General features: G+C 54.3%; 1 protein-coding gene across 1 annotated transcript in view; it reads right to left on the bottom strand.

Moving 5' to 3' along the window:
* Nucleotides 1-250: 250 nt before the first annotated feature.
* Neurl1b (neuralized E3 ubiquitin protein ligase 1B) overlaps nucleotides 251-15,706 on the bottom strand; it is a 31,646-nt gene continuing 16,190 nt past the window's right edge. Inside the window, exons 2-5 of the mRNA XM_021635628.2 lie at nucleotides 14,110-14,655; nucleotides 6,889-7,581; nucleotides 5,317-5,442; nucleotides 251-4,941 (exon numbers count right to left, since the gene is read on the bottom strand). Coding sequence (XP_021491303.1) covers nucleotides 4,697-4,941; nucleotides 5,317-5,442; nucleotides 6,889-7,581; nucleotides 14,110-14,655 — 1,610 coding nt within the window. The 3' untranslated portion in view covers nucleotides 251-4,696. The remainder of the gene's footprint in view (nucleotides 4,942-5,316; nucleotides 5,443-6,888; nucleotides 7,582-14,109; nucleotides 14,656-15,706) is intronic.

Raw genomic sequence — 15,706 nt, 5'->3', positions numbered from 1 at the left:
CACTCCCACCCCCTCATTTGCTGCACACTTCGGGGGTCTTGGCCATACTAACTAACGCTTTTGCCAACATCACCACGATCAGGGCTCGCCCTTCAGGAAAGGGTTTCTTGGCAGTAGCTTTGCAGATACGGGGCGACTTGATGACAGGGCGAAGGACTGTCAAGGCTCTGCTGACAGTGTCAGGCTGGCAGGATCTGGCGCCCTCCTGCCGCTTACCAAGGCAACATCCAGCACAATTTAAAAAGCTGAATTATGACGAAGACTTTCTTTTTTTTTTTAATCAAGCCAAAGTTGTATTTGTTTGTTTTTTTTTCAAACAGGAAAGTTATGTTAATATAAAACAGATAAAAACACAAATATCAGAACACACGACACACAAAAGACCAGCGCAAACCCTTCCCTGCTCACCCCCCAAGCTTTCAGGCCTTTAACACAGTTACCCGAAGACTAGACGGGACTGGAGAGTCACAGTATTGAATCAGAAGGGACAGACACGTTTCAAAGGGTCCGTACACAGGTCGTGGGGGGGCGGGGGGGGGCGGACACTCTCAGTCCAACCTCAAACGGCAGGAGGGTCTCAGGGACTCCTGGCTGGCCTCTGGAGCCCTGCCGCATCTGCTAGCTTCTTGTCCACTTTGAAGGGCTGCATTTTTAGAGGATTAAAAAGTGCACACACATACACACACTTCCGTAAGGCACAAACAGATTGTCGAATGGGTAATTTCTCAGGGACTTGGGTGAGAGAGACGGGGAGACACTAAAATATGGAGAAACTGCAGGAAGCCGAGTGTTCCTGAGCCGCGTCCCCAGCCAGGGCAGGACGGTGGAGTGGTGAGCAGTGACGGCTTCCCATGCTCGGTGGCCGTACAATGTCATTCTCAGCTGGAACTCAGCGCTCTTGCGTCTGACCCTCACCCCCCTGCCCAGTGCTTGGAAGTAGCATGGAGCTGCCCCCCCCCCTTCCCGAGACTCCCTGCAGGACCTGCAGGTGCTCATTAACTGGTGGGGTCTTGGCTATTCGGCAAGAGCTCACGTACCACAAGGGATGCCCACATACCCAACGTGGGTGTCGGAAGCTTCGTGGGCATTTAACTAGATGGATCCAAGGCAAGAGAGTGGTCAAGAAGGCCCACGTGTTCCACCCTGCTGATTCCTTACCCTGTCCATCAGGGCTGGCATCAGGGCTGGGCACATGCTCTCCATTCCCCACCCTACAGCAGCTCATATCCTGAGGGCACTCAGCAAAGGCTTGTTGAATGGCTCTGTGTTCCCATAGATATCTATGGGGTGCTATTTCACCAGACCCCTGGCCACTCATACCCTGCTCCTGGTCTGATCCGTAGTCTTTCATTGAGTACCTACTATGTGCTAGCACAAGACCCAACTCCAGAGTGATCTAATCAGTTTACGAGCTGGCTACCTGCCTCTCTCTGGTCTGATTGCTGCTCACAGGCTTTGCCTTTTGTCCCAGTCCTCAACCTAATGTTCTGATCATGAACCGTGCTGGTGAGTGGATGTTAAACAAGTGAAAATGTGTGTCACGGCCTGCACAGGACAGCTGCCCAAGAAGTCAAACCCAGGGATGCTCTGGGGACAGAGTGAGAGGAGGAGCCTTTCTAGCCTGGGAAACAACTATTTTCCAGGAAGTTCTGGTGGGCAGGGATGCAGCTGCCATGAATGGGGGAGGGGGGTGTCACCTGGCCTCCCTTATCCTACCCTTGGCCTTTGAGGTTCAAAGGGCACAAGATGGGCAGTGAGTCTAGAAAATGGGGACGGGGTGCTGCCCGAGACGGGAGTGGCTTAAGGTCCCTCTCCAGAGCAGCCCCACATGACACCCCAGTGCAGATGGACAGCAAATGCATGAGCCTTAGAGGACAGTTGTCCCCTCTAGGATATGGGCAGCACAGAGACTGTGGCCCAGAACATCTACACAGGTGTGGGTACCCAGACTCTCCAGCTGATTTGCAGGAAAGAAGACTTGGGCAGTGTTGAGCTTCCTGAGAAGTTGGGCAGGCAGGCCAGGACCAGATGGGGGGGAACTGGAATCCCAGACATGCCACTTCCTGTGTCTTGATCCTTAAGACTCTCCCAGGATCTCAGGCCTCACCTGCCAAATGAGGACAATGCTGTATTCCATAGACCACTGGTACCTGTGGCCCGAAGCTGACCATCTTTGACCTGGAAGTTGCCTCTTAGTATCCTGCGGCTGAGGTGGGCATGCATGGCTTTTGCAGTTTCCCAGTAGAGGGTGAGACTTTAACCAGCCAGGTCTCAGATGGCACTCGGCACTAAAACCTGTACACGGGTGTTTCTTTAACTCAGTGCCCAGGCGTGTGAAAGACACTGGATTCTCTCCCCTCTTGCAACTTGTTGAGATGAGACATAAACATCACCCCTCGGGCCTGACTCCATCTCTCAGAGTACAGGCAAATACATGGCTTTTTAGAACAGAAACACCCCCTTTGCTCTGTGGGAAACAAGGCAACTATTTATAGCGGCTGCAGAGCAGGTTAAACAGGCCTGTGGTTCCTTTCTGCCCCGGTAACAGGTCACCAGGAGCATGCCTGCTCCACTCTGGGGGCCTAGGACCTCAGCTGTTGATTTCCTGGTGGTGGCTGGGGGTGACCCCTGCTGCAACATGGGGGTCCAGCTGGGAAGGCAAGAGGCAAAGTAGAGCTGGCTCCCCTAGGCCACCGAGGCTATGGCAGGGAGAGACTATGTTCAGACAGGGCTGTGGCTGCCTAGGGTGACAAGGTGGCATTGCCCACGCCCTCAGCACATGGAGAAGCCAAAAGCTTGGCTGAGGAAACTAAGCCACCCAAGGGGTACCCAAGGGGCCTGCTTCTCAGACTCTCACCCAGGCAAACAAGGGTTCCCATAGCTCTTTAAAAGATTCAGCTGCGAGAGGGTAGTAATGACACACGCCCTCAGCCCCAGCACACTAGGAGACAGAGGCAGGCAGGTCTTTGAGTTTGAGGCCACCCTGGTCTACAGAGTGAGTTCCAGGAAAACCAAAACCACCACCACCACCACCACTACCACCACCACCACCACCACCAACAACAACAAAATTTTTAAAAAGCCCAAAAGATACACCACAAAGTGAAAAGGTGGATGTGTGCCCTGAAGTCCCTAGGAAAAAGCCAGCTCTCGGAGGCTGTGATTGGGCCAGATCCAGACACTTCCAGATGGAGAAGCAGGGTGGGGGGGGGGGGCGCAAGGCCTCCAGGCACCCAGGTTTGGGCTACTGTCAGGTGGTCCAAGGCTCCTGACAAAGACTTGCATGACCCTCACTTCCTGAGTGTTTCTCTTCCCCTCTACCTCCTTCACAGCAAGAGAGGGCCAGATTAGGAGCTGCCAAGAAAACAGTTGCTCCTCAAGAGGTGTCTCAAGCTTTCTCAGAAAACTGAGTGGGTCTCCAGAGTGCCCTGGCGCCAGGTGTCCGAGTAGGAACAAAGACACAGAGAGGCCAAGGAGCTCCTCTAAAGGTATATCTCGGGGCAGGCAGACTTCATCCAGGAACCCAGGGCTCTCCACAAGGGAGAAGCACGAATGGCCAGAGCATCAGCAATGGCAAGGTCTGGCCCAATGAGAGGGGTGCAGGGCCAGGGTGCTGGGAAATGCCAGCAAACAGGCCCAGGAGTGGGGAGCGTTTTCAGTGTTCCTAACTATCTAACAAGTGGATTCGTTAACACCGTAATAATCAACAGGAAAATAAGAGGATCCGGACAAGGACCAGGTGTGTGTGGGAGGACGGTGTCTGGGACTTCAAGCTTTTGCCAGCTAGTCATTGGGACATGCCCACAGCTCTCCGTAATTCCACCATGGGAGATACGGAGTTGCCCCAGAGAACAGGAGGGGCATGACAAAACTCCAGGGCATGTGTGGACGGAGCTGAGGGGGGGCTTTCACTGTTCTATTGGTTGGGTATGTGTGTGAAGGAGTCTAAGACGCTAGAGCTTGGGGCACGAGTCCTCAGCCGCCATGGGAAGGCCACTCCTTGTCTGAGTAAGAGGCGAAAGCCACCTGTTCTCCGCCCATCCTCCCCCTCAGCAGGAGCTGCTGCTTGGAGCTGTAAACAGTGAGTTATTTTTGTTTTCCCTTAGAAAATCTGAGTGCCGTTGAGGGAGTTCTGTGTAGGTTCAGGCCCCGTGTGTTCAAAGCCAGCTCACTGCAGAAAACCACACCCCCAGAAACATGGACAACCATCACATTAACATTTGGGCCCGGATTGCACATTCCTTAGTGTTAAATACCCTCCAGGAGACGGATCCCTGCATAAAACATCCACGCATTCTCTCTCACTCTCTGTGCTGTCTCCGCCACCCCCCCCAACCCCGACACACACATACACACACACATACACACTCAACCCAAACCCCGAAGAAGCATTGCACAGACAGAGGGCACCCTTTCCCAGCTGGAGGTCACCAAGAGGCAGGTGATCTGCCAGGCAGTTCCTGAGCTGAATCCTGGGACAGGCTTTAGGGGGCAATGCGTGTCTGAGCCGGAAGCAATGCCTGCCTGGGCTCTGGCCCCCAGGCCCTCATCTCCACACCTGTCCTGCCTTGCTCATCACTGCGGAGCGGCAGATGAGAGATGGCTCCTGACCTTGGGCTCCCTGGTAGCCGTGGTGTTGCCCACCTAGCAGGGGCTTCAGAAAGGTGACCTCGTCTCGGCCGAGCCAGCTGCCTGGCTACGGCCTGTAGATCTTGATGACATCCTTGATGGGCCGCCGGCAGATGGGACAGCAGGCCCGTGCCTGCCTTCGGAGCCGCAGGCCGCAGCTGTGGCAGAGACACATGTGTCCACACGTGTAGATGACCGTGTCCACCTCGCTGTCGAAGCACACGGTACACTCTCCATTCCTGCTGCCTGCCGGCTCAGGTGCAGAGAAGACTGGGGACACCGGGGGGCTCAGTGGGGAGCTGGGGGCTGTCACTGCCGGGAGGGAGACAGGACATCATTAATGACGTGGCTCACAGGAGGGCTGTGCTGGGCAACCCCGTGAATGCAGAGTTCCCAGGGTAGAAATGGGGCACAGTGTGGACAGAGCCGCATCTTCCTTTAGCTCTTGAGTTGTACCCATTTTTGCCAGAGCTGTCCCACAAAGCACAGAGGTAAACTGCCTTCAGCAGCACCCTCTGGGCCTTTCGGTCTCCATGTTTATGCTCCTGCTGAGCCCAGCAGAAGGAAGGAGCAGATACAATGGAAAACACAGCAGGCCTGCTCAGCCAGCAAAGGCCAAGGCCACCGGCATATCATGACCCATGCCATGAGGAAGCCCTGCGCCCTTGGGGGTTTGCATTTCCTTACCCAGAGAGGACTCTGACGCTGAGGAGGACGGGTTGACACTGAAGGTCATGTCTGAATCACTGTCATCCTGGGAGCCGCTGAAGGACCCTGATGGAGTTGTGGTCTCAGGACTGGACTGCAGGGTACCTGGGAGCCGAAGAGACTCTATCAGAGAAGTGAGGGTGGCACGGGCCCCTGCTAGTCCCTGCGCCTCATCACTCTGCACCCCTTCTGTTCAATAACGGGTCCTGGGTGCCGTCAATGCAGTGGATGTCTGTGCTTTGCCTGCTCAGCCTCCATTCCTATTCAGATGCATATATAATAACTACAGCTATATTATAATGTTTAATTTACATATTTACATAATCACATAATTTACATATGATATACAATATGTGTATATTATGTGATAGCTCTATTAGAACACTTTAAAAAATAGCCTTGGGATGCCAGGCCAAACCCAAAGAACCTTCCATTCTTCAATCCCACTGTGATTCAAGGAAGAGCACATAACCCAAGCAAGGCCACCCTGCTACTGCCCTTAGAAAGCAAAGGCTCATGCCACCAAGAGGGTAGCCCGGCACGGGAGAGGCGTCTCTGTGGCAAGGGCCTGACTGAGAGTGGAGCCAGCACAGGCTTGTCCTGGGAATGTGCCTTCCTCATCTAGACCTAGCTTTCCAGAATCCATCCATCTGCTTGAAGGAAGGTCCGCTATCCTAGCAGGAACTTGGGAAACTTGTATCAGGCTGAATATTACATTAGGTTTTTCAACAACAACAACAGTAAAAAACCCACATATCTTAGCCCAAAGTCACAGACGCCCTGCTCCTCCTCTGCCCTCCTTCAGACACCCAGGTTTGTAGCTGTAGCTATGGCCGGAGCGTCAGGTACACAGATGGCCCTCTCTCCCACCCAGAAGGGTACTGAGTCCCGGTAAAGCGGGATCTGCCCAGCACTTGAGGGCTGCGTGACTCTTGGATTGTGAGCTCTGCCCTTCTGTTGTCTTGTGTGTAGATGGGGATAACCACGCAGATTCACAGGTTGTTGGGAGTATCAGGGGCAACGAATCTGGTGGCATGGTGGCCATTTCTGCTACCAGCTGGACTGTGAGGGTGGCGCTGTGCTCTCTGGGAAGCCTTCCCTGACGGCTGCACTCTCTCACCCGAACGTGGAAGGTAGCCCTTCCGCTGCAGCAAACGCCACACTGCACAGCTGTCCCTGTCTGCGTCTCACACACAGTGAGCGGGTATCCTGTCCTCTGCCGGCCAAGCCCGCAGCTTCTGGCCTCTCTGTCTATTTCTGCTAAGAGCAGAGGTAAAAAAAGGCAGGGTGGGTCCAGCCTTCCCTCCACTCTACCCGCGATGCCTTTCTCGCATATGTCAGTGAATTCCCCTCATCGCTCTCTCCGTTTTTTGTTTTGTTTTGTTTGTTTGTTTGTTTGTTTTTTCGAAACAGGGTTACTCTGTGTAGCCTTGGCTGTCCTGGAACTCTCAGAGATCCGCCTGCCTCCACCTCCCTGCGTGCTGGGATTAAAGGCGTGCCCCCTCCCTCCCGTGTTACCAGGAGCTCTTTGGGGGACCCTGGAGCACTCACCGAGCAGACGCAGCTGGCCCGCCACGCCCCCGCGCACCGCGAAGAAGGCCCAGAGCGTCTGCGAGGTGTCCACGCACAGCAGGCGTCCCCGGGGGCGCCCGTTCACCGCCAGCAGGACGTCGCCGTCCGGCCGCAGGGTGAAGCTGAGCGAGTCGCCGCCGCTGGGCACCGGGCCGGCGCGCGCCACCACCCAGTACTCCTTGCGGTCCAGCAGCGCGGCGGGGTCGGCGGGCAGCTCGGAGGGCCGCAGCGCTCCGGGATCGCACGACGTGATGCCGAAGGCCACGGCCGCGGGCGCCGCCAGCCCCGGCCGGCCCACCTCCACGCACAGGCTCTCGCCGGGCCGCAGCGGCCGCTCGGAGAACACCAGCGTGCGGCCGCCGTCAGGTCGGGGCGCGCAGGCCAGCCTGCGGTCGGCGGACAGGCTCACGTCGGGGCCGCGCGTGGCGTGGAAGCGCAGCTCGGCGTCCAGCAGTGCGGGCGACGACGCGGGCCTCGCGCGCTCGCGGGCCACGCACGGGACGGCGGCTTCCGGACGGCCCAGGGCCAGGTGACCCAGCTTGGCCACCACCTGGTTGTTCTCCAGCTCATTGTTGTCGAAGTTGGCGGTGTCATGGCTGCCGGGAGGTGGGCAGGCGCTGAGGCGGGCCTGGCCCAGGCGCAGAGGGGTCAGCGTGTCCGCGAAGGTGCTCTCTGTGGGACAGAGGAGAGGCGTCAGGAGGCCCCTGGCACAGGGACCTCAGGCCTTGGATCCTGCACCCCAGGTTCCCTCGAGCTCCAACTCCATGCTCCTAAACCCCCAAACCTCAGCACCCGGACCTTAGATAGTCCCTCAACCTCAGAAGAGTCCAGACCCTAGATCTCATATCCCAGACTTCAGGCCTCACACCTGACCTCCTAGAGTTGAGGCCCTGGGCCCCAGATTTACCAGACTTCTGACCCTGCTCCCTTGGACTTGACCGCAAATCCTCCTGACCCCAGACTCTGGCCCCAAGTTCCCCAGACCTTAGGCCTGCAGGTGAACGGACTGGATCAAGTGCTACCACGCCTCCTCCTCCGTCTACCAGGGATCTTTTCCTTCCATCTGCTATAACAAAATATGTGGGTTTTGTCTGGAAGTCAGTTTAGCATCTGGTGCAGGCTGAAAGACCAGATCAGGCTGCCTCTGTGATCTGGCCTCTGGGAGCTGCCGTCATGGTGACAAGAACACCAGCTGGAAGTGATAACAGTGAGACCGAAAGCCGGAGAGAATCGGAAGCTGGGCCTGTTCTCTTCATATCAACACATGACTCTCACAGGGCTGAGTTAGCCTTCATCCCAGCATTTACCTTGGGGATCAACACTTCCAGCATGCACTGAGCCCCGCCCCTCAGAACTTCCACCACCAATTACTCCAGCTCCCAACGCAGGAGCCCCGGTAGCCTTAGCAAACTCTAGGGTTCCCAGATGCACCTCCCACCCCCCACCCTCCCTACCTGCTTCTCCCTACCTGCCTCTCCCTACCTCTTGCCCTTCAGGTACCTTACTGTCAGCAAATGGCACCTCCCACTCCAGACACTGGCATCCTCTTCCTCTTTCCTCCCCCATCTCTTCTGTCATGTGTCCTGTCATTCCTGTTCCCAGTGGCATCGTGTTAAAGAACCCTGAATCTGGACAGCTTGGGTTCTGCGCCAGGCCCTGCCTCCTAGGCCTTGTGCCTCAGCTCCCATCTCTGCTAAACGGCAGCAGTGTTTTCATGTTTATGTGTGTTTTGCTTGCATACATGTATGTGTACCACTTGCATGCCTGGTGCCCACAGAAGCCATAGAGGGTGTTGGGTGCCCTGAGACTGCAGTTACATATATTTGTGAGTTCCCATATGGGTGCAAGGACTAGAACCCAGGTCCTCTGGACGAGCAGCAAGTGCTCTTACCTGCTTGGGCCATTCCTTCAGCCCCGTATGTTCTGCTGTGTGTCTCGTGTGTGCTGTGGTACACAGTTTAAGGAAGTGAGTGGACCTAGCATGGCATCCAGGGCCTTCTGTCTCAGTAGTAGAAGGTGTGTGGGTTTTCCTTGCAGGGCCTATGGAGGGCTGCTGCTCTGGCCTCTGTACCCACGCCCAGATTTCCCTTGGAGAGAATAACCCACACTCACTGCTATGACCTGAGGAGTTGGGGGTCCCTCACCTGGTCAGTCACTATTACCCCACCCCCTGCCTACGGCCTCATCCTCACGTCAAGAGACAGAAGTGTGAACCCTCATGGGTGAACGAGGCCAGTTGAGTCTGGAGACCTAGAAAAGCAGCCGGTAGGACACAGGACTGTCACAGCAGGTGGCCCTTTGTTTACGCCACAGGACAGCCATGCTGAGGAAGAAGCCTACAGAATGGCAGCAGAGTAAGAAGGGAAGAAGCCACCCCAGCCAGGCACGGCCCTTTACCAGGTAGTTCCAAGGCGCTCTGTCCTTTTTCCCCCGTAAATGATAGTGAAGCAACCAAATAGTTCAGATATTTCACACTGTCTAGCCTGTATGCCGTGGCCTTGTTTAATCTGACCAGCCACTGGGCAAAGGAGGGATGGGGCCCACTTGGAGCCAGACCCCTTTGTGCTGGGAAAAGGGGTGGATCCCTTTCAGGGAGCATCCCTGGGACCCCACAATGTTCCTCTGGGGAAAGAGCAGGAACGCCAGTGTGACGTAGCAGCTTCCTAATCTGCAAGCTGTCCCAGGCTGCACTAGTTGCCGAGACAGGCCTGGTGCAGGTGACGTGGGCCAAGGATCACAAGTGCAAATAGGAGGAAAAGAGATCTAAAGGAACTATCGGGCAGGGGCCTGCACCCAGTGCCGAGGGCTTCCTCAGAATGACATAACTGGATGCAGCTGTGCCACCTGAGAGCCTTGGGTAAGCTGGGCCCTGGGAGCCAGGCCTGCTGTCATTGGCTTCGGTGTGGCCTAAGCAGAGACTTTCCAGATCTCCCAGGGGACTCAGTGTACAGCCAGGGCCGAGAGCCGCTCCGCCAAATACAGACAAACCCAGCCTCGCAGACCAGGAGCCTCGGGGCTAATCCCTTTCCTTCTCAGAACCCGGGCTCTTACCTGAGTGGGGCACTGTACCCTGGATCTGGCCTCTCCAGTGTGGTAGCTGGATCCACAGGAAGATGCAGGGCATGCACTTCCGCCAGGCTAAAAAAGCTGTGTGCAGCCTGTGGGCCCCTAGTCCCCAAAGACACCGACTACCTTTCCCAGGCCTGTGGTGCCAGATGAAATAAAGCCTAGATGCATTTGTATTTTAGATAAACATTTTTTTTTTTTTTTTTTTTTTTGTACAAGCATGTCCTAAATATTGCCACAGGACATATTCGTACTAAATTTTCTGTTTTGTTTATCTTAAATTCAAATCTAACTAGATGTCCTGTGTTTTTATTGCTCCATTTGACAGCCCTACCCTGATTTCATCTTTGGGTCTAGCTTCTCAGGCTTTATTTCTCCGGTATGAGAAGTGTGTGTGTGGGGGGGTGATGAGGGGTATGAGTTTTTCTTCCTCCTCCTCCTTCTTCTTCTGAGATTTCATGGCTGAGGGTTTTAAAGCTACCAAATTGCCCCCCCCCCCTCAGAAGTCAAGGGTACACAAGGTAAATCAGACCCTGGTTGCTGTGAGGGAAGCATTGGTAGGGGCTTGGGGTACCTCTTCTCCCTAAGCCAAGTTTTCCCCGGGGTCTCTCAGGGTTGTAAGTTACACCATCCCACACCCGATGGCCTGTTCTTAAGTCCTGGTGGCTTAACATCTGTTGATTTACTGTTATTTAAAACGATTTATTCGGTGCTGGGGATCAAACCTGGAGCTTCACGTGTGGGTGAGTGCCCTGTCATTAAGCCACAGACACAATTTCTTCTCTCTCTCTCTTTTTTCTTTCGTTTGTGTGTGTGTTTGTTTGTTTTACATTCTGGCTGGCCTGGAGCTTTCCTATGTGGACCAGGCTGGCCTTGAACTCACAGAGATCCACCTGCCTCTGCCTCCTGAGTGCTGGGGCTAAAGGCAGGTACCAACATACCAGACTCCTCTTATTTTTTTTTTAACATTCCCCCCCCAGCCAAAAAAAGCCCTATAAATCTTGTTAACTCTGCAGGAGAGAAGAAAGAAAACATCACAGTCTTTACTAACCCCCAGCCACTCTGGGCATCACCCGGGCATTCTGTGGCTCTGACCATTCTTGTTCACGCCCAGAAATGGCAGGTCTCTAACATCTCTTGAACCCTCCCCCTCAACTGTTTCTTTACTCATGTGTAACCAGCATCAACTTGGGAAGGGGGGGGGACACTTATGGGGCCAGACGCTTCCCTCATGTAACCCTAGAAATGGTTTTGTTGCTCTTTCTAATCGTAAATGGGGCTGAGGCTGAAGAGCTCCCTCAGAGGTCAAGAGCACTTCCTGCTCTTTCAGAGGACCAGGTTCAGTTCCCAGCATCCGCATGGTACTTCCTGACTGCCTGTAACTCCAGTTCGTGGTGATCCAACGCCCTCTCCTGGCCTTCACCGTATGCACACATGATATATATATACACCCAGGCATGCATTCATACCTGTGAAAACAAGCAACACCAATGCATGCACACACAGGAGGAAGGGAAATTCATCCATGACCCCACGGCCCAGAGAGAGAGAGAGCTCCTCCTGCCCTCACTGCCCCATCACATGCTTATGTGAACACTGTCCTATGCCCGGGGTCATCTCATTAAGTAGCACAGCTCAGGGACAACTTGCAAAAGAAGGAAACTGAGGCTCAGGTCTGCTCTGTTACGCGGTAGCCTCTGCCTACTTCCCTCTATGGGTCACAGAACACTATGGTGTGTTGTGGTCTTCATGAAAATTTTCTGAATGATAAAATGAAAGGAAGGGCCCGTGTGTCCCTTACGTATATCTAGCCTGAGTTGTCGTCAAGGCCGGCTTCCAATCTGTACTTTTGAAAAAATCCTAACCCACCTGCCCTGTTCATGTGTGGCTGTGGTTTCCTGTCTGCTCACAGAGACGTGGGCTGGGGCACCAGGTGTGGTTGCGTCCCATCTCTTCAGGGATAGAGGGTGGTGGGTGATTTGGGAGGGTTAGTAAAGCCTCGGAGCCCTCATGGAAAACCGTTAAGGGAAAAGAGTGGGCTGGAGCATGGTTAGAATGCCCAAGTGAGGCCTTAGCATGGAGCAGTGCTATTCACAGTCTGGCTGACCCTGTTCACAGACCCTGCCCACACACAAGCCAACAGAGATCCTTGCTACCCAGCTGCTGTCCTGTGCTTTCAGTGTGTCGGGCTGTGCACTCTGTCAGACACCATTTCTGCCAATGATCCCATGACATGACAGCATAAACCCACTTTACAAGTGAAAAGAACTGAAGCTCAGAGAGGGTCCAACTCTGCATCTAGGCCACACAGATGGCATGTGGAGAGCTGGGCCTAGGCACAGGGACTTTCACGTCCCTGCCTGCTCTAACCACTTAGAACTTCTGCGGCCTCCTTATTTCTGGGGAGACAGGAGATCAGCTCTGTATACTGATCTGGCCCCCATGCCCAGTGGGGAAGTGAGGGGCTCCCAAACCAGAAACAGCCCAAACATTCAGTTATATAAACCACCTTCCCATTAAAACAAAACAAAACAAAACAAAACAAAACAAAACACAGCAATTTGAAGCAAGCTCTAGGGTGATGCATCAGTCTATTCATAGGGTGCTATGCAGAAAGATCAAAGAGCAGCTGATTTCAGGAAAGAGGAGCCTCAGTGGGGGAAGAAGCTTCAGGCTACAGACCGGTCGGCAAATCTGTCTCTCTGTCCATCCACTCACTCTACCCATCCTATTTCCTTGCAGGTAAGTTACATGCAGGGCTATGTCCAGCTTCCTGGAGAAACCTACTCTCCCTTTTATACCTCCCAAGTCTAGGTTAGGCTGTTTCAGGTGCAGGCTGCAGGCTCAGAGGAAAGCAAGTGACTGCCACTCACTGTGGGAGAGGAGAACAGGGAATGGCCTCATAATGGGTCTGTTGTCCCTTTGGGAAAAGTAACTGTGATGGAACCCCTAGTAATGGCCACCAACCCAAGGCCACTCAACTCTGCCTTTTAAAATGACCACTTTCGGGGCTGGAGAGATGGCTCAGAGGTTAAGAGCACTGGCTGTTCTTCCAGAGGTCCTGAGTTCAATTCCCAGCACCCACATGCTGGCTCATAACCATCTATAATGTGATCTGGTGCCCTCTTCTGGTGTGCAGACGTACATGCAAACAAAACATTGTCTCTATAATAAATAATAAATATAAAAAATGGCCACTTTCCTGTTTGTGTTCATTCTACATCATTGTTTTGTAATTGAGACAAGGTCTTACTATATAGTCTAGATGGCCTGGAACTCACAAACTAGACCAGGCTAGCCTCAAACTCATGGAGATCCACCTGCCCCTGCCTCCCAAGTGCTGGAATTAAAGGCGTGAACCATCTTATTCCCAGCCAAATTCTACATAAAAAAAATTTTTTTTTTTTTTTTTAAGTAACATGTTCTTAGACAGTCCCTGGAAGCCATATAACCAGGTCAAGACAGGAATGTTTGGGATGTCCTGTGTGCTCATGGGATGGTGTGCGTGTGTGTGTGTGGGGGGACGTGCACGTTTGTGTCTTTCCTCCATGCTCAGTGGGGTTGGGCCATATATATTTATACATACATATGTGGACCACAAATACATACGTGTGAGACCACATCCAGTGTCTCAAGATGAAGGGGAGAAAACTTTTACGTTGGGAGCGCCCACATTCAGAATTTCAGCACTGTGAGGGCCTCTTCAACCCACTTTGAGCCCTGTCACAGTTGGCTCTATTTGCTGCATCTGACTGCCCGGCTGCCCGCTGGCATAGGTTCATCTGCTGGGTGAATGAATGAGTGAGAGCCAGCAGAGGAAACGCATGCCAAGACTGGGGGAGGCGGTCCAAGAACCAAGGAGTCAAAGAGGGAGTGAAGAGATGCATGAGTAATGGCCTAAGAGTGATAAGCTGGCTAGCCAAGGCATGGGGCCAGTCCACTGTGGGTTCCCTCCCAGCTCTGTAACAGAAGGAACTCCGCGCCTCAGTTTCCTCCTCTGGAAATCGGACACCATTGCTTTTGTGAGAATCAAGACACATCTGGACATGCTGGGCAGCTGGGTGCCCGCAGCTGAGCCACGCCCCCGGGGGGCTGCGAACACTGGGAATGTGCAGGCTGTGCCAACCGACCTACCCAGCAGCTGCACCTCATCGGTGATGCCATAGACGTCGATGAGTGCCCAGAGTGGGCCTCCCACAGCCACACCACAGTGGAACAGCACAGGCTCGCCATCGTTGACGCTGTAGAAGACGCGGCCGTGGCGATCGGCCCAGTAGGCCAGCACCGTGTCCCGCAGCGCCAGGTTCTCGGGCAGGGCCTTGGCCCAGTATCCAGGCCGCGTGACCAGGTCGGGGCAGGCGTACTTGGGGATGTCCTGCGCGCTCATGAGCGATGGGTCGTGCGCCGTGAAGCCGAAGCGCAGGGCGCCGCTCCAGCCAGGACGCACGGCTACCAGGCGCAGGCGCACCTGCTCGTACAGGCGGATGGGCCTCTGTGTGAAGGTGACGCCGTTGCAGAAGCTGTTCCGCCGCGTGGCCCTGCGCGAGTGGCCGTCCAGACGCACGTTCTTGCCCTTGGCCTGCGCGTGGAAGCGTGGTGCCTCGCCCAGGACTGCTCGCCTCTCTGGGCCGGGGCCGTAGCAGGGCCTTGTGGCCAGGAGGCGTGCAGGAGGGCTGGAGTCTGTGGGCAGAGAGGAGGCATGTCAGCTCTTGGAATGCCTGTGGCCACGATTTTATTAATCCTTTCTAGAAATTCCACCTTAGACTGGGGCATGGATACGTTTTAGAGTCTAAAATTTAGAAGGTTCTGGGCTAGACCTGAGGAGCTCACCCACCCTGTCCCTAACCTTGGCAATTCACTGCACACATTTCACAGACGAGTGAGCCAAGGCTTGATGCTGGGTGAGCGCTGAAAGGCTCCGTAGGTTCCACACCCAGGTTATCAGCACCTGGCTTAGGGTCAGATGCGGAGGAAACCTTCGTTCACACTGCATTAAGGTGTGTCTCTGTATATTTGATTGTCAATTGCTGAACCGGAAGCGAGCTAGATGCTAACAGATTCTGGGACTGTCACTGCTTTTGAGTAATCTCCTGTCTCAATGTTGTCTAAAAATTACTCCCCAGTTACCGCTGATTGGTTAACAAAGAAGCTTAAAAGCCTATGACTGAGCAGAGGTCACAGCAGGCGGGACTTCGTTCCCAGTCTAGGAGAGTGAGGGGGAAGGTCACTGGACCCTGAGGATGTACCATGAGACCAGGTCAGGGGAGGAAGGTTGCTGGACTAGAGAAGGTTGTCGTGCCATGAGGAGGAGGTCACCATGGAGGAGTGGATGGGGACAAGGATGGAGCAGGCCAGGGCGAGACTGGAGGACAAGTAACAGCACATGGCTGGGAAATAGGCCAGGCTAACATAATCGACTTAGAAGGGATTGTATCTGCCCAGGCTACGGTGCTTGAAGCTTACTGACAAATATAACAGGTCTCTGTCTCATTTTGCAAGGAGCTAGAGCAGGCGTAGAAAAAATCCTCAATTCCAGGGGTCAGACGACCTCTTCATCCCCAGCAAAGCCCGCCAAGCCTAGAGGCTTCCTCCTAGGGCCACATCTGAGCTGCACAGTGCCTGGATTCTTGAGGGTCAGTGGGGAGCACATCCCTGAGGTGACCTGCTGTCCCAGGCTCTGGTTTCTAGACTGGACCCCGGTGGCAGCCCTGTCACTCTCTCCACCTGCTTT

Source organism: Meriones unguiculatus, chromosome 11 (assembly GCF_030254825.1).
Source record: "Meriones unguiculatus strain TT.TT164.6M chromosome 11, Bangor_MerUng_6.1, whole genome shotgun sequence".
Classification (NCBI taxonomy): domain Eukaryota; kingdom Metazoa; phylum Chordata; class Mammalia; order Rodentia; family Muridae; genus Meriones; species Meriones unguiculatus.
Note: the sequence above shows the minus strand (reverse complement) of the source record. Positions and strands in the feature narration are given on the sequence as shown.